We start from the raw sequence: 19,049 nt of genomic DNA, 5'->3' as shown, positions 1-19,049 counted from the left end.
GAAAGGTCTAGTTGAGAATTCTGTAGGTTTTATTTGGAGTCTTGAAGAGTCTTATTTGTAATACCTATAAATAGGTAATCTAATGAAATGAGAAGGAGAGTTTGAGTTTATGAAAATATTATGCAAGTATTTCTTGCTTGAGAGTGAGTGATTCCTCCGACAATCAAGTGTGTGACTTGGTCGCGTGAGTGTCTTCCGCGATTAGCAACGTCGAGTGACTTCCGTTGGCCCCGGTGGGTGTCTTCCCGAGACTATCCCAACCTCGAAGGTTTCGGCCTGCATCACAAGCTAGATGCCTTCGCCGATGCTGTTGGAAAGGCTCAAAAATCTGTTGCCAAGGCTGAGCGGATCCAAGAGCCAAAACATCATCTTGGCCACCACGGCTCAAATATGATATAAGAACAGGGCAGATACGATTGAAAAGTAACACAGAGTAACCTAACAATAATAGCTGAACGAAAAATATGCATAATTGTCCAAGGCAACCCGGGGGCATATACGATTGGTGTAGGTTTCAAGATCTAGTGCTCTGTGTGTGCACGTGCGTGTGTGTGTTTGCTTCCTATGTGTCCCAAAAAATAAACAGTACTTAGCATCTTCAATCATATCTGTTCATTTTGTGCAGAAAAAAAGAAAAAGAAAAGAGAAGGCTACTCTAAGCAGAAGAAACTGTGCAATTCCAGATCATAAGGGGAAATCAGCTCTATTTGAAACGGTACTTTTTGTATCAGATTTATAGACCACATGCCAAACAGAATACCTGTTCCATCTCCCTTGTGGATGGAAGTATCTAAAACTTCCTAGTCAAACCTCTTACCATATCCCCGTTGCAGATTTATTTGCGTTAAACATCAAATGAAATCGTTAAACACTGGAATTTGATGGGCATCATGAATTTCCTCTCACTATGCAAAAGAGGTAGTCCAACAGCATAACCCTTGTGATAAAATGTGATGCTCACATGCTAATTTACGGCTTCAAAAAATGGTGGATCCATATTCTGAGACACGGACACTATAGTTAAGTCTTAAATCAAGAGAGCACAATATAGATGAAAATGAAGACTAGCGGGCCAATAAGACAACCGCAACATTATTGTGACAAAGCAGCTGTGGTACAGAATTAGTCATAGCTCAGAAGAGAACAACAAATTAGTTCATGCAATGAGAAGAAATACATCCATAACCCATATAAGCAAAGAAGGCTAAGATCAGTGCACTATCCCCAAATCAATTCCATAAATTCCGATCACTAGAAAATAATGAAAAGCATAAATTTCTCTCATTACTAAAGGACTACTAATTTGCTACCCCAACAATTGTCCAACGCCATAATCCTTTATCAAAACGGTAAGAAACGATCACCATATGCTAATTTGCTACCCCAACAATTGTACATATACATTCTAATAGACACACACAACCCATAGTCTTAATACAAGTACAATTGATGAGGAAGTAAACGAAGAGGACATGGGAAATATAAGAGATGTCGCAATGTTATAAAGTATGGGTACATTCTTATTAGAAGCTTTTACGGAGATTAATACCTGCATAGATTCACAACTCTAAAGAAACATAGAATGGCCCTTCTTCTGTTCTCCCCCTTCCGAATCATTCATCAAAAATAACCTCAATGAACTTCTTTGAAGCCCACGACCTGGAAACATCTGAAAGTTTACAGCTTTTCCACAGCCCATCGAGACCGTAATTTCCGCATCGGATCCCGGTAAGGCTTAGGGTTTCTAATTTCAGCTCGCCGTCGAGGTTGATCCCCTTGGAAGCTGCATTGACGTGTTCGAATTTGGTAGCGCGGCGGACGAAAACGTGAAGAGAGGGGAAGGAGAGGAGCCAGTGGAAAGAGAGGGGTGCGGAGAGGGAGATGGAGAGAGAAGTGAGGTGAGGGCATGAGGTGGAGAGAGAGAGGAGAGGGGAGAGAGGGACTGGCATGCGTAGAAGGTGGAGATGTGCCAGCTCGGGGGGACAGGAAGAGGAGACGGTGGAGAGGAGATGATCGGAGAAGATGGCGATGAGGAGGCTGGAGAGGCGGGGGAAGTGAGAGAGAAAAGAGGAGAGGGATTGGGGCGTACAGTTGTCTTTGGAGAGGCGGAGAGAGAGGATGGATCTGGAAGAGCGGTAGAGGCGGAGCCACCGCTTGGAGACGAGGGAGACATCGGCGGTGGAGGGGGAAAAAGTGGAACGCGGCGGGAGGACTTCTTCGAGGAGCTCGTCGCACAGGATTCTGTCCATTGCCCTTTCCCTGTCCCTCTCTCCCGTGTTTGACTGATCTCGAGGGAGTGAGAGAGAGGTGAAGAGTGGTAGGCGCGGTTCCAGGACACCTTCTTAAAAAATAAGTATTTATTTCATATTTTTAAATTTAAAAAAAATATAAATAAAAAATAATTTTTCAATTTTTTTGCACCGTATTAAAGATCTCAATGAAATTTATCAAACAAAATTCATATTAATAAAAAAATTACTTATGTAAGCATATAATTTTTTAGTTTAAAATTACATTTTTAAAAAATAAATACTTATTTTCTTTTCCGATACGGAGCCTAAGTAATAATGCCAGCTTAGCCTCAATAGATTCTTCCACTAGCACACGCCCAACTAACTCAGTGGAGTCAGTTGATGGTCAAGTCGGTTAGGGCAAGTACATCAGCAAAGGTATATAGGGCGTATTAGGTAAAACGGTCTTACTATTGTCAGCTCACTGGGCTGACGATAAACACATTAAAAGACAAAAAAAATACGTATTTTTATACACTTTTTACATCTTTTAATATACATTTACACACCTACTATCGTCAGCCCATTGAACTGATTTTAGAATTTTCCTAAGTAAAATAGAGAAAGAAAGTCCCAAAATTAGGCTGCACCAGAAGAGCAAAACAGAGAGCTAAAATACCTTTTGATGGATTGGTTCGGTATAGTTACCAAGGAACTGTTCATGATCAATAGGTTAAACAATAGTTTCTCTCTCCTGAAAAGTGTTCATCTGTCCTCTCACCCACTTCGGGCTTGTTTGATAACCTAAATTCAGCACTTAATACTGAATCAATTAAGTAATAAGTGATTCAGTAGGTTTGATAACCACATTTCATATTACTTAACAAATTAAGTACCACTTAAAATTTAGGCTAAAAAATTGAAAAAAATTAAGTAGCTTTGAGCTACTTAATTCTGGCTGAATTTTTGTGCACTTATATTCAACCGTCATACCACCACCACAGCCACTTCCACCAACACCTCCACCACTCCACCACCACCACCACTACCACAACCTCCACCACTCCACCACCACCACCTCCACTACCACTACTCCTCCTCCACCACATCACCACCACCACCACCACCCCCTCCACTACCACCACCACCACCACATCACCACCACCAACTCCACCACCACCACTTCCTCCACTACCACCACCACCACCAGCTCCACCACTCTACCACCACCACAACTCCACCACAACCACCACCACTACCATCACTACACCACCACCACCACCCCTCCTCCCACCACCACCACCGCTCCACCACTCCACCACCATCACCACCACCGCCACTCCCCCACCACTACCATCACTCCACCACCACCACCACTCCACCACCACCACCACCACTTCCTCCACTACCACCACCACCACCACCACCACCACCAGCTCCACCACCACATCACCACCACCACCACCACTCCACCACTACCATCATTACACCACCACACACCACCGCTCCTACCACCACCTCTACCACTCCACCACCATCACCACCACCGCCACTCCACCACCACTACCATCACTACAACACTACCACCACTCCACCACCACCACTACCACTACCAGCACTCCTACTACCTCCCCCACTCCACCACCATTACCAAAAGTATATTGTGACCGTTAGTAAATTAAGATAAAATTGGAATAAAATTAATTCATCATTTTTTTAATTCAGTACTTAATATATTTATCAAACAGCTTTTCAGCTTAAAAATTTCAGCATTCAGTTTCCAGTACTTAATTTTTCAGCTTTCAGTTTTATCAAACAGCCCCTTCCTCTCTCTCTACACCTCTCTTTCTCTCTCTCCCTTTGTTATAGTATTTCATAATATTTTATAGGGTAGTCCTATGGTACACACCCCTTATTAAGGGGTGTACCGTACGCATCATGATTTTAAACCCTTAGATTTCAAAGTAAATAATCCGGACCACCCATTTATTAAACCAATTAATAAAATAAAAAAATGGCTTAGCAGGTAACAGGTTGTTCTCTCTTCATTGACTTTCTCTCCCTCTCCCTCATGTGTAAAATACTACAAATTATATAACTTAACCACAATTGTTATGACAACACAAAAAATTGACACTTTCTTACCACAATGTGTCGTACCAAAAGAAATCGATCAAAAGATACTAGATACAAGACCAAAATATATCGTTGCACAATCAATAATTATTATACCCAAACAAAATACATGTCTAAAATATCACAAATTAAATATTGTATAACTTAACATCCTAACAGTCCTGATCGATCATTTTAAAAATACACTCACTAACGACATTTAGATTGTACAGTCAATTTATATTTGGTATGAAACCTAGTCCTCTATTGTAGTTGAATGTAATGTAGTCATGCGACTGTGACACAATAATGACGATCAAATCCGTTGAATTTTTTATGTTTGTTGATTAAGTCACCTACGTAATTTTTTGTCTCAATCAAGTTTAGGAAACTCCATCATCGGCACGCAAATTGAATAATAGAATGATATTTTCCATCCAATTAAGTGTCTAGCTATAAGCCATCAACTTCATTCTTGATACGAATGACCTAATTAATATTATGTAAAAGATAGACGATTTTGATAAAATAAAATAAAAAATAAAATAAACACCTTACGTGGGGCTCAGATGGTGCATTATCATATTTTAATGTTGTATTGAAATTGAACGATGAGATTTGTTGAAGTATGAAACTTCAAGGACTAACTATGTGATTTATTTTAAAAAATAATAACATTCTTTTAAAAAAAAATAGGAACAAAGGGTTTAAGACTTGAACCCCAAATCTTTTAGATAAATGTCAAACTCCAACACCTTATCACTATGGTACACAATTGAGAATTTGTAATTCTAAAGGCTATTGATTATATAATATTTTCTTATATGTAAGGGCGTTATTTTCAGGCTAAAAATTTGAAAATACAGAGGCCTCAAATGCCTCCGTCCTAGTGATGGGCCTGCACTTGTAGATCATATTATAGCTATGTCATTGGTGTAAATCAAAATGTCGATTATAATAAATTTTTTTGAAAGAAAATACAATGACAATAAATTTACAAAATTATTTAGATTTTACTTCCATGGCCTAGTTCCAAGGATCACCGTTAAATTTGGATTGGTATGCATGGGGTGAAGGTTTGACACCGATCCATGTGTTAAATATATAGTGCCAATTGTTAAGTGCACCGCCCTAAATATTGATAAGATTGAGTATTAATATAATTAATTTTACCAATTACAAAAAGGAGAGTAATTTTCACACTCTATTTTTTGATATTCACACTTATTTTTTTGTACTCCATTTTAGTGTTGAAAGTGTATGCATTTGAGACAGTTGGATAATTATTTTTTCGTAACCTCTCATTTTTCCACAAAGGAATTTTGATTATTTGAATTAAATTTTGTAGAAAAAGAATTTGATTTAGACTAATATTTTGAGAGGATATTGTAGTTGTATTCGAAAATTTGGGTATAGTACTTACTTTTTGGTGAATTTCTTGGATGAAAATTTTGTGCAAAAACTTCATTTTTAGTTTAAATTATTGAGGTATTGTGTAGGGACAAATAAGAATTTGAAAAATTAGTGTAGAGGGAATCGAAAATTAAGACAATATGGTGGAAATTTTAAAATTTGAAAAAATAATGTGGCGGGAATTGAAAATAATTAGTGGTATTGTATTTTGTCAATTATAACTATCGTTTACTGAATATTCCGATTGAATTTTTTTTATACGACACGTTGTGGGTATGAAAACGCCAATTTATGGTGTTGTCATAACAAATTTGGTTATATTACTGAATTTGCGGTATGATATTTTGCTAATAATAACTATCGTTAACTGAGCATTTCAATTGAATTTTTTTATACGATATGTTGTGGTATGAAAACGTTAATTTATGGTGTTGTTATAAAAAATTTGGTTATATTACTGAATTTGAGGTATGATATTTTGTTGATTATAACTACTGTTAATTGAACATTCTGATTGAATTTTTTTATACGACACGTTATGGATATGAAAACGTCAATTTATGGTGTTGTCATAACAAATTTGGTTATATTACTAAATTTGTGGTATTTTAGACATGTGTTATTACGGAATATTTTAATTAATTTCCTTTGGTACAACACATTGTGGTAAGAAAACGTCAATTTATGGTATTGTCATAACAATTATGGTTTGTTATAAAATTTGTGGTATTTAAATATGTTTTCTTTTGATATGACACGTTGTGTTAAGAAAATGACAATTTTAGGTGTTGTCATAATAATTGTGATTATTTTCTAAAATTTGTGGCATTTTACAAATATTTTTGGCTTGGGTATAACAATTGTTGATTCTGGTACGACATATTTTGATTTTGTTACGGAATATCATACGAGTCAAAAAAATTTGGTACGATTCATTGTGGTAAGATAATGCCAATTTATGGTGTTGTTATAACATTTGTGGTAACATTATTTAATTTTTGATACTGTACACATATATTTGGTTAGGGTACAAGTATTATGAATTTCAGTACGAATAATTATGGTTACATAATAACAATATTTTTTAATTATGGGTAACCTGCTAATGACCTATTCAACAGGTAAATTTTAATGTACAAGTCGTAACTAGAATCATAAATATGCATTAGAAAACCAAAAATTGGCATAATGAAAATCACAAATTGTCATAATTTAGACATACGGTATACCCTGTGTACCATAGCTTCCTCCTATTTTATAATAATAGAGAAGATAATAGAGATGATTGGTGTAGGGTTGAGAGAGATTTGAGTAGGTAAAATAAAAAAAGTAGACTGTTGGATAGGTAAAATGCATTTTGCTTGGTGTACATGTTCTTAGGGGGTGTTATGTGAATTTTGTTGTAATCTGATTGTAATTTCGTATAAGTGCCTGGCAGATGCTTTCTGAGATTGTAAGTGAGAATTATGTTGAAATCTCTAAAAAGTTTTCAAAGAGGAGTGAGAGAAGAAAGAATCGTCCATTCTCATTTCTTTCATTCTTTTCTAATTCTATTCTATTTTTATATTTCTCTTTTTATTTTTCACTAAAATACTCCATCCAATTGAGCATGTTGACTATAAGCTATTAGAAAAATAATTTCCACACTCTATTTTTTTGTTGATGTTTACTTCTTCTCCTTTTTTTTTTAATCTTTTTGTAAATTTTTTGTGTGTATTTTTTTCACGAAAAGACAAAAAAATGAATATTCTTAATAAAAAAAGAAAGTGTGAGAATCATTTTCAAACTATTATCCTTTTGTTTCTTACGAGAAATCTCTCAATGGGGCTATAATGAGAGAAAGTAGGAGATAAATTTCTTTCACAAGTTAGTTCTTTTAATTTATGAAAAAAAAATCAAAGGCTTTTGACAAATTACTTTTTTGAAAAAAAAAAATCATTTTGCGAGATGGACCTCACCCCCTCTTTCAGAATTCTTTTGCAAGAGTGACTTTGGACTAAATTAATTATATTTATAATTAGTAAACCTTTTCATTCTCGAAAAAAAGCTGATTTATCAATATCACACCACCACCACCTTGAAACAAGAACTCCTTTGTTGCTACCAAAAATAATTCAGAGATCAACAAGTAGATTTCGTAGTTATTTTAAAAGTCTCTGTATTCTGCACCCAACACATCCAAGAAGTTCAATTCTCAATACCACTTCCCTCTGAGACAATCTCAAAACAAAAGTGCTACAAAGATTTCTGCACCTCCCGAGAGAATAGCATTGCTATGCTATGTTCCATCTCCCTTGTGATTGCAACTATCTCAACTTCCTAGCAAAACCCTATTACCTTTGCAAACAAAATCATAAGTACCACATAAATTGCAACCGTTAAACACTAGAATTTCATGGATATTACGAATTTCAGCTCGTTACGCAAAGGAGCTAGTCCAAACGGCATAAACCTTCATTGAAGGGAAGATAAAGAGTGATGTTCACAAACTAATTTACAGCTTCATCAAAAGAAGATGCATCTCTAAGACATGAATTCTAAGATAGTCTTCAATCAAGTACACACGCGGTAAATGAAAATGAAGGCGAACGGACAAGTATACCAATTGCAACATCATTATGACAAAAAAGGCTAAGATCAGTGTCAGTATCCCCAAATAAATTCCATAGTTACATAAAATACCCAGTCAAATGGACTAGTTAGCATTATTAGAATATAATGAAAAGCATACATTTCTCTCATTACCAAAGGACTAAGCTTGTCCAACGCCATAATCCTTGTCATCAAGAAAAGAAATGATGACCAAATGCTAATTCGCCGCTTCAATAAAGATACAGCATATTTTAATAGACACAACGCAGTCTCCAAACAAGTACAACTGAACCGAAAGTAAACGAAGAGGACCGGGGGAACTAAAACATTCGCCGAAACATTATGCCAAAAAAGAGCACTGCAGCATAAATAACAGCAAATAATATTTATATTCACTCATGAAATGTAAAATGTTGGAGTATCCAGTTTAGGTACATTCTTATTAGAAACATTTACAATTGACCAATGGAAATGCTCCGAAATATTTGCATGCAACGATTTGCAACTGTTTAAAAAATAAAAAATAAAAGGCCCTTCTTCTATTCTCCCCATCGTCCAATCCCCAATCACCAATCAAACAACAACCTCACGAACTTTTTTGAAGCCCACGACCTGGAAACATCTAAAAGTCTTCCTTTCTTCAATACGATTGGAAGCATATACGATTGGTGTAGGTTTCAAAAGATCTAGTGCCATGCGTGAGGAGGGGTGTGTGTGTGTGTGTGTTTGTTTGCTTCCAATGTGTCGCAAAAATCATACTATAAAATCCTCAATCATTTCTAGTCATTTTGTGCAGAGAAAAAAAGAGAGAGAAGGCTACCCTAAGCAGAAGAAACTGTGCAATTCCATGTCACAAGGGGAAATCAGCTCTATTTGAAAAAGGTACTTTGTATCAGATTTATAGACCACATGCCAAAAAGAATAACTGTTCCATCTCCCTTGTGGATGGAAGTATCTAAAACTTCCTAGTAAAACCTCTTCCATATCCCCCTTAGAGATTGATATGCGAACAACATCAATATACCACATCAAATGAAATCGTTAAATGCAAGAATTTGATGGACATCAGGAATTTCCTCACTATGCAAAAGAGCTAGTCCAACAGCATAACCATTGTGATAAAGAGTGATGCTCATATGCTAATTTACGGCTTCAAAAATGGTGGATCCATATTCTGAGACACGAACTCTATAATTAGTCTTAAATCAAGAGAGCATGGTATAGATGAAAATGAAGACTAGCAGGCCAATAAGACAACCGCAAAATCATTGTGACAAAGCAGCTGTGGTACAGAATTAGTCATAGGCTCATAGCTAAGAAGGGAACAACAAATTAGTTCATGCAATGAGAAGAATTATGTCCATAACCCATATCAGATGAGCAAAGAAGGCTAAGATCAGTGCACTATCCCCAAATCAATTCCATAGTTGCATAAATTCTGATGTAAAACGGACTAGTTAGCACTAGAAAATATTGAAAAGCATAAATTTCTCTCATTACTAAAGGACTAAGCTTGTCCAACGCCATATTCTTTATCAAAAAGATAAGAAACGATCACCATATGCTAATTCGCTACCCCAACAATTGTACGTGCACATTCCAACACACACGCAACCCATAGTCTTAATACAAGTACAATTGATGCGAAAGTAAACGAAGAGGACTTGGGAAATATAGGAGATGCCGCAACACTATCCAGTATGGGTATATACTTATTAGAAACTTTTGAAATGTATGAAGATATTAATGTGCATAGATTCGCAACTCTAAAGAAAACATAGAATGTCTTCTGTTCTCCCCCTTCCGAATCATCAATCAACAATAACCTCAACGAACTTCTTTGAAGCCCACAACCTGGAAACATCTGAAAGCTTGCTTTCTTCAACATGTATCTGCCTCAACTGCAAACAATTCAAAACAAATAACTCAACAGCCTTTGCCTCAATCTGAGGACAATTCATTATATCTACACTCTCCAACTGCTTACATCTCTTAAACATCGAAACCACAGACACAATTGTCAACCCTCTACACCCCCTCACCTTCAATTCCCTCAAACAATTAAACAACGCAAGCATCAATATAAACTCTTCTTCCGCCAACATGTCATTATAAGACAAGTCCAAAATCTTCAAATTTGTAAAACTGTGTCCTAAAGTGGTCAACAATCCAGGTTTCATGTTGCAATTTATCAAAGCCAATTCTTCAAGCTTATCACTCATGGCTAACACCATAGCCTTAAGCCCTTCACCAGTAACACGATAACAACTATCTAACCGAAGAGACGACAAACCCCTGAACTTCTCAGCCACGGCCAACAAGTGATTGTCTCGGAGGTCATGAGGTAAACATAAATCCAGTTTTCGCAAATTAAGACGACTCTGAGTAATGAAATGACGTAATCCCTCTCTACCGCCACCATTATAGACCAATAGAGAGCTTAAAGATGCACAATTCTCAGCCAATATCGTTAAAATTTCATCAACTATGGGTCTACAAGTCGTCAATTCCACTTCTTGGAGGCCTTTTAAGCAATTAACAAACGATGAAAGTGACATACCATTGCCAATTCCTTGGCAGTCGCATAGCTGCAGTTTCTTAAGGTTTTTACAGCTTTTCCATAGCCAATCAAAACCGTAATCGCCATGTGGAATATGAGACAAAGATAGGGTTTCTAATTTCAGTTCAGCATCGTCGAAGCTCCCTTTCGAAGCAGCATCGACGTGTTTGAATTTGCCAGGGATGGGGCAGAAACTGAGGGCGAGTTTTCGAAGAGAGTGCAAGAAGACGAGCCAGTGGAAAGAGAAGGGTCTAGATAGGGTAATGTCGAGAGAGGTGAGGTGAGGGCATGAGGTAGAGAGAGACAGCAGAGGGAAGAGAGAGACTGGCCCAGACTGGAGACGGAGACCTGTCAGCTTGGGACAGGACGAGGCGACGGAGAGGAGGATCTGGTCGGCGAAAGCCGAGATGTCGTCGGGGGAGAGGATCCGATAGCGAAAGCCCGAGATGTCGCCGCCGTCGCTGCGTAAGGTGACGGTGGTGATTTTGAGGAAGGAGAGGTGAGGGAAGTAAGAGAGGAAAGAGGAGAGGGACGGGGCCGTACAATTGTCAACGGAGAGACAGAGAGAGACGTCGGACATGGAAGAGCGGCAGAGGCGTAGCCACCGCTTGGAGACGAGGGAGACTTCGGCGGCGGAGGAGGGAAAAGGGAGGCGGCGGAAGACTTCTTCTAGGACCTCGTCGCACAGGATTCCGTCCATCTCTCTCTCTCTCTCTCTCTCTCTCTCTCTCTCTCTCCTGTGAACTCTTTCTGGAAACCCCTGCTCGCTTCCGTTGAAATGAAATTCAAACCCACGATAAACTTTTATGTACTGCAGTGGAGGAGAAATTTCTCGGATGGGAGTGGTGGAGGTGTCATTTGATGAGAAAGAAGAGAAACCACTCACAAAAAAAAGTTGTTTTTTTTTTAAATTTATAAGTCTGTAAATTATTTTGTTATTTTTTTTACTTTTTATATTTTTATATTTTTTATATTTTTTTATTTAACTTTTCGATATAATTCTAGGAGTTAATTATTCGTCTCGTTACAAATCGAAAAAAGTATATAAATATGGACCGTTGTTGGAAAAATTCAAATAAGACGGCAGTGAATCTCCAAAAAAACGACTGTTTAATACCTTTTTTGCTTTTGGTCAAATTTTTATATTTTTTAAACTTCTCTCGTCGAAATGAATGATTAATCCAAAAAAATTCATGCGAATCTAACAAAAATTAAAAAAAAAGACGAACAAAACACACAAACAAACAAATAAGTTAATTTTGGAAGAATCTGGCCTAAATGAGCGTGTTGACTTCAAACTAGTATATTTTCTTTTCTTATGAAATCTTTTTGATTGCGTTTTGATGCGTATATCATGCTTATCTTGAGCCCTTTTGAGCTGAACGAATTCCCAGATGTACTATTAAAGACTACACATCTTTGATGCAATCGTCGATTATCTCTGAGAGGTCACAATTACTACGAGCAAACATATTTCTTCTTTTCTGGCTCTGATTTTGTGCAACCTTAGTTACTAATTTGAAATTGAAAATAAATTTTATTCAAATTAAATCCCTCAATGGGGCTGTAAGGAGAGAAAGTGGGAAATGGAGTAATTTCTTTCACAAGTTAGTTCTTTTAATTTATGAAAAAAAAAATCAAATGCTTTTGACAAATTACATTTTATGTTAGAGTGTGTTCCACTAACTCAAATAAACTTATTTTTTGAATTAAATGTGATGTATTTTGAGAGAATAACATGTCTCGTACAACGAAAAATAAGTACTTCAAAAATAAGAACCTTAGCAGAGCAGAAATCTCACCCCCTCTTTAACAATTCTTTTGCAAGAGTGACTTTGGACTAAATTAATTAGATTTATACTAAGTAAACTTTTACAAAGATTTATCAAAAGAAATACATTTTACATTTTAAATTCATCTCGACAAAATATGCGTGTGTGTGGATAGAAGTTTAAAATTCTCAATACCACTGCCGTTCAAAGAAAAAAAAATCTCCCTTGTGATTGCAACTATCTCAATTTCCTAGCAAAACCCTCTTACCTTCGCAAACAACTTCAAAGCACCACATAAATTGAAACCCATTAAACAATAGAATTTCATGGATACTACGAATTTCCTCTCATTACGCAAAGGAGCTGGTCCAAACGGCATAAACCTTCATTGAAGGGAAGATAAAGAGTGATGTTCACAAACTAATTTACAGCTTCAAAAGAAGATGCATCATGCATGCATATTCTAGGACACGAATTCTGAAGTTAGTCTTCAATCAAGTACGCACACAGTAAATGAAAATGAAGGCGAGTGGACAAGTATACCAATTGCAAGACAAAGAAGCAGTGGTGCAGCATTAATCATGGGAAGGAAGGGAACAAATTATTAGTTCTTGAAATGAAACAGAAAAACATATCTAAGCACCCATATCAGCTGAGCCAAGAAGGCTAGGATCGGTGTCAATATCCCAAAATAAATTCCGTAGTTGCATAAAATACCCAGTAAAATGGACTAGTTAACCTTTGTGGCTACCGCAAATTGTGCATAGAAAGGCAATTTCCTGTTGCTCACTTCAATTTTCTCCTCCTGTTGAGGCCTGGGTCACTAACCGGAAACACAATACCCTAAGATGTACCTCAATCTGTTGCCACATTCGTGTCTAGTTCAGTTGTGTTTCATTGCAGTGATAGACTAGATTCATCGTCATATAATCATTCGATGGACCGACGGGAAGGGCACACAACACAATCGTGTTGGGCAGTGTCACTGTTCCACTTCCCTCATCAATGTAGTTTGTGGAGAAAATGTGTGAAGCTGCATGCCTTAGACATCACTCCAGCAGATCAGACCAAAAGACACCAAATTATCAGAACGACTCATTGGATCTAAAACTATTTGGGCATGAGGGTTGTGTTTTCTGAGGGCGAGGCTGTTTCAACGGACCTATAAAATCAACTGCTTTGAACTGTTTAGCTGAACAAAGCATTAGTCCCGCTCTGTGCCTTCAGCCCAAGAGCTTTCAAAGTACTCCAAACGAACAGTTCACAAACACATTAGAACTTCCAATCAAATAGATGGCCACTGCAGCCGCAATAATAAGCTGCGGTGCATGTTTCCCAGAAAGAATATGGCATAAAATCCTCGTGCGCTTTCAGGCAGTCTTGGCAGAAAATGTCCTAATCTCGATCACAAGGGAAATTCAGCTCTATGTGGAAAAAGCAATGTTCTAAATGGCGTTTGGCGCTAGTAAGGCGGAGACCCACCTCCAAGCGCCAAGCCGCCTAGGCGCCGCCAAGCAATTCAGCGTTTTTTTTTTTTTTTTTTTAACAAACCATTATCCAATCAAACTATATTCTATGTATACATAATACAAGTTCAAAGTTCTACATAACCATAATGCAAAGTTTAATGTACAAACCCAAATGAAATTAAGTAGTAGCAACTAGCAAATAAGTTGAATAAGACAATAAGTAGAAATAAACGAGATCGGAGATCCCTAATGCCAAGTTAAAAGTTCATCTCCTTTCTTTAACTCTTCTCCTCCATACCCTTCCAAAACTTGATCTATATTAGTTTAATACTATACATTTTAGGCCGCCAAAAGCCTCCAAAGACGTCGATGATGCCGCCAAGGCCCACCAAGACCGCCTAGGCGGCCGCCAAACCTCCCTGGGCGCCAAATCGCCGAGACCGCCATGGCCGCTTAGGCGGCCGCCAAGACCGCCAAGGCCGCCGCCGCCAAACACCGCCAAACCTTCCTGGGCGCCAAATCAAATGCCAAGGGGTATTGGCGTGGCGGCAGGGTACCTCCAAGCGCCCAGGCGGCCGCCATTTAGAACAGAGGGAAAAAGTGCTTTGCATAAGATCTAGAACATATTCTATCTCAAAAAAGTACATGCTGCTGAGGTAGCCTCAGCCATGCATAAGGTGCCAGTGGTCTAGTTCTAGGACCAACAGGTACTAGATTTTATTGTTTCTTGGTAGTCTCCGTCTTCTGCACCCAACACTTCCAAGAATTTAATTCTCAATTTTCATTCCCTCTCACAAGGAAAGTACCACTTTTTTTTCCACACGGCGAAGGTACCACATCAACCAAGTCTTTTTCTCTAAGAGAATCTCAAAACGAAACTGCTACGCCTACAAACTAACATTGTTATGTCCCATCTCCGCTATGATTGTTATCTGAAACTTCCTAGGAAAACCTCTTAACAAGTCAGGGACACACCTTGGAGCTTGATTCGTGAACAACATCAAAATACCCAATAAAATAAACTTGTAAACATTAGAATCTGATGCGATATATAAATTTCCTCTCATAATCCTTCATCCCTAATTGTAAAGATAGAAGTGGTGTTCATATGCTAATTTACGGCTTCAGAAAAAGATACATCATACGTCCGTATTCTGAGACATGAATTCTATAGTTAGTTTCAAAACAAGTATAGGCGCGAGTAAATGAAAATGAAGGAGATATACAACCATTGCAACATCATTGTGACAAAGAAGCAATGGTACAGCATTAATCATAGCCAAGAAGGGACCAACAAATTAGTTCATCCAATGAGTAAAAAAACACATATAAGCACCCATATCAGCTGAGCAAGGCACCCAGTAAAATGGACTTAAACCACTCGAACATCAACAAAAACATCAATTCCTCTCATAACTAAAGGACTAAGCTTGTCCAACGCCACAATCCTTAATAACAGTGATAAGAAACGATGACCAAATGCTAATCAGCCACTCCAACAAAGGTACATGCATATTCCAAGTTCTAACAGACACAACTCATAGGCAGAGCTAAAAAAGAAACAGACACAACCCATAGTCTTGAAACAAGTACAATTGAAACAACTTAAACGTAGAGGACCATGAAATGTACATTATTGGTGTATCCAATTTTGGTACATTCTTATTAGAAAGATTTACACTTGACAATGATAATGTACAGATATATTTACCTGCATCGATTCAAAAGTCTAAAAAAACATAGAATGGCCCTTCTTCTGTTCTCCTCCTTCTGAATCATCAATCAAACAACCACCTCAACGAACTTCTTTGAAGCCCACGACCTGGTAACATCTGAAAGCTTGCTTTCATCAACATGTATCTGCCTCAACCCCACACAATTCAAAACAAATAACTCAACAGCCTCCGCCTCGATCCCACGACAATCCCTTATATCTACACTCTCCAACTGCTTGCAGCTCTTAAACATTGAAACCACGGACGCATTTGTCAACCCTCTACACCCCCTCACCTTCAATTCCCTCAAACAATTACACGACACAAGCATCGATATAAACTCTTTATCCACCAACATTTCATTATAAGACAAATCTAACTTCCTCAAATTTCTCAAACTCTGTCCCAAAGTGGTCAACAACCCTGGTTCTCTTTCAACCACATCACAGTTTATCAAAGCCAATTCTTCAAGCTCATTACTCATAGCTAACCCGATCGTCTTAAGCCCTTCACCAGTAACCAGACAACAACTCTGTAACCTAAGACTCGACAAACTCACGAAATTCTCAGCCACAGCCAATAAGTGATTGTTTTCAAGGTCAAGAGGTAAACGTAAATCGAGTTTTCGCAAATCACAACGACTATGAGTAATGAAATGAAGTAATCCCTCTCTACTACCACCATCATACACCACTAAAGAGCTCAAAGACGCACAGTTCTCGGCCAATTTCGATAAAACATCGTTAACCATGGGTCTACAACTCCTCAATTCCACTTCTTGGAGACATTTCAAGCAATTAACAAACGACGAGACCGACGTATCGTCGCCGATTCCTTCGCAGCTGTGTAGCTGCAGTTTCTTAAGCTTTTTACAGCTTCTCCACAGCCAATCGAAACCGCAGTCGCCGCACCGGATCCCGGACAGAACTAGGGTCTGGAGTTTCAGCTCGGCGTCGAAGCACTTCGCTTTCGAAGCAGCGCGTTCGTATTCGGCGGCGAGGGAGGGGGAAACGACGACGGTCAGGGTTTTGAGGAGGGGGAAGAAGAGGAGCCAGTGGAAGGAGAGGGGTTTGGAGAGGGAGATGGAGAGAGAGGCGAGGCGAGGGCAGGAGGTGGAGAGAGAGAGGAGGGGGAAGAAAGAGACTGGGGAGGGGGAGAGGCGGAGGTGTATGAGTTTGGGGCAGGAGGAGGCGGCGGAGAGGAGGAGGGTGTCGGAGAAAGGTGAGACGGCGTCATCGGCGGGGAGGGAGGGGGTGGTGGTGAGAGAGAGGGAGGAGAGGTAAGGGAAGTGGGAGAGGAAAGAGGAGAGAGAGGTGGGGGGACAGGTGGAGGGGGAGAGGTGGAGGGAGAGGGTGGATTGGGAGGAGCGGTGGAGGCGGAGCCACCGCTTGGAGACGAGGGAGACATCGGTGGTAGTGGGGGAGGAGGAGGACGGCGGGGGGAGGCGGTGGAAGACTTCTTCCAGGAGCTCGTCGCAGATGATTGTGTCCATCTCCCCCTCCCTCCTCCCCTCTCTCTCTCTCTCTCTCTAGGCTGTCTTTGAAAGCCTCTGCTTTTCTGGTGATATGGAGTGCTTCTCTGGTCTTCCTTTATAAAACAGAATAATAAAGTCGCTGTGTTAATTGAGGTTTGGGGGAGGGTTTTGGTTTCCTGACACTTTCTCTGTGGTTGTGATGAGGAGAGAGAGAGAGAGAGAGAGAGAAGATTGTTGTGATCTAAGGAGAGAGAGAGAGAGAGAGAGAGAGAGAGAGAGAGAGGAAAAGAAAAGGGGAGGGGGTAGTGTGTTAAGCTCAAATGGTCATTTTTCCAAGACAAGTTGCGTATAGGGTGAAGTAGAAGTATTAAAACTGGAGTAGTTCATATTCAATTCTTGAAAAAATTGTATAACTGATAAATCAGTAAAATTAGTATATTTAAAGTGGACTAAGGGACCGTGCTGCGCATCGTGCTGTGCGGGACGAATCGCCAGCACTCCGGTTTCGGTTTGATGATCGAAAACGTTCACTTCGTAGAGCTCGTCGAGTAGAACAAGTGTATCAAAAATTGGCTTGATCGGATATCATTAAGTGCCTTATCCAAACATTATTATTTTGAAACGAATGGATCTGAAACACTAGATTAAAATCTATTGTTTTTTGGTACACTTAATAATTTCAAGATAATAATGTTCAGACGAGTTACTTAATGATATCCGATCAAGCTGATTTTTGGTACACTTGTTCTACTCGACGAGCTCTACGAAGTGAACGTTTCCGATCATCAAATTGAGACCGGAGTGGCGATGATTCGCCCTGCGCAACACATTGCGTAGCACGAGGCTGCACAGCACGGTCCCTCCTTCCATTTAAAGTGGACCAATATTTTATGATAAGGTTGACTAAAAGAAACTTTTTACCTTTCTATTTTTAAAGGAACGCGAAATCTTCATCGTATGTTACTTATTAGATAAAATGATCTCTATTATAGGAGGATTCGTTACTTAGTCGCTCATTTGAAGTGAAATGAGATCCATATCGATTCAAGTTAACGATTTGAGATGTCGTTATATGAAAATTCAGATGATCGATCTTCTTTACCAAAATTTTGTTCTATAAAACAAAAAATGAAGAAGAAGTTATATATGTTTTAACATCCAACCACAGATTCAAGTAATCCCAACATCAAACCAATGATAACCTAAGTAAAATAGTGAACATGTGTGACCCTAAGCGAGAGCAAAAGCAGAACCGTAACCATGTCCTATTTTAACCTATTAAAATTTGCAAGAACGATAATTGAAAGCGAAAAAAGAGAATCTTTTCAAAAGATTATGTGACCGGCAATAAGTTTATTGATTTTAGTTGTTTGCCTAAGCTAGTGACAATAGCTTTAGGCCCCGTTTCAAAAACCTTCTTAAAAAATAAGTAACTTATTTTACATTTTTAAACTCAAAAATAATGTAAATAAAAAATAATTTTTAAATTTTTTTCGCACCGTATTAAAGATCTTGATGAAATCTATTAAACAAGATCCATATTGGTAGGAAAATTATTTGCGTAAACACATTATTTTTGAACTTGAAATTACCTTCTTAAAAAATAAGTACTTATTTTACGTTCCGAAACGGGCCTTATTGTCTTAATAAATGATGAGATAATAAATTGATTAGTTACCCGTTGCCGTGTATCATGGTTGTGGGCTCC

At 38.5% G+C, this 19,049-nt stretch overlaps 2 protein-coding genes across 3 annotated transcripts; both read right to left on the bottom strand.

Moving 5' to 3' along the window:
• Positions 1-1,161: 1,161 nt before the first annotated feature.
• LOC131298824 (EIN3-binding F-box protein 1-like) lies at positions 1,162-11,707 on the bottom strand. The gene is made up of 2 exons (XM_058324296.1): positions 10,206-11,707; positions 1,162-1,659 (listed from the first exon to the last, which is right to left on the bottom strand). Exons 1-2 carry the CDS (start codon positions 11,609-11,611, stop codon positions 1,614-1,616), a joined length of 1,452 nt encoding a protein of 483 aa, XP_058180279.1. The 5' UTR covers positions 11,612-11,707; the 3' UTR covers positions 1,162-1,613.
• Positions 8,908-17,553, bottom strand: LOC131298825 (F-box/LRR-repeat protein 4-like). Of its 2 annotated transcripts, none has more exons than XM_058324298.1 (2): positions 15,947-17,553; positions 8,908-8,936 (listed from the first exon to the last, which is right to left on the bottom strand). In XM_058324298.1, the coding sequence occupies exons 1-2, from the start codon at positions 17,357-17,359 to the stop codon at positions 8,925-8,927; spliced, it is 1,425 nt and encodes a 474-aa protein (XP_058180281.1). In that variant the 5' UTR covers positions 17,360-17,553; the 3' UTR covers positions 8,908-8,924. The 2 variants fall into 2 exon arrangements, with proteins under 2 accessions (XP_058180281.1, XP_058180280.1); XM_058324297.1 differs by lacking the exon at positions 8,908-8,936 and adding an exon at positions 10,083-10,252 and having other exon boundaries at positions 15,864-17,551.
• Positions 17,554-19,049: the final 1,496 nt, after the last annotated feature.

This window comes from Rhododendron vialii, chromosome 8a, assembly GCF_030253575.1.
Source record: "Rhododendron vialii isolate Sample 1 chromosome 8a, ASM3025357v1".
Classification (NCBI taxonomy): domain Eukaryota; kingdom Viridiplantae; phylum Streptophyta; class Magnoliopsida; order Ericales; family Ericaceae; genus Rhododendron; species Rhododendron vialii.
This window is presented reverse-complemented; position numbering and strand designations above follow the sequence as displayed.

Bases quoted from the DNA above. Each gene is read 5' to 3' on its own strand.
- LOC131298824 (XM_058324296.1), bottom strand. From the start codon at position 11,611: ATGGACGGAATCCTGTGCGACGAGGTCCTAGAAGAAGTCTTCCGCCGC. The intron at 1,660-10,205 runs GTTGTGGGCTTC...AGATGTTTCCAG, and splicing joins AAGCTTTCAGATGTTTCCAG to GTCGTGGGCTTCAAAGAAGT.
- LOC131298825 (XM_058324298.1), bottom strand. From the start codon at position 17,359: ATGGACACAATCATCTGCGACGAGCTCCTGGAAGAAGTCTTCCACCGC.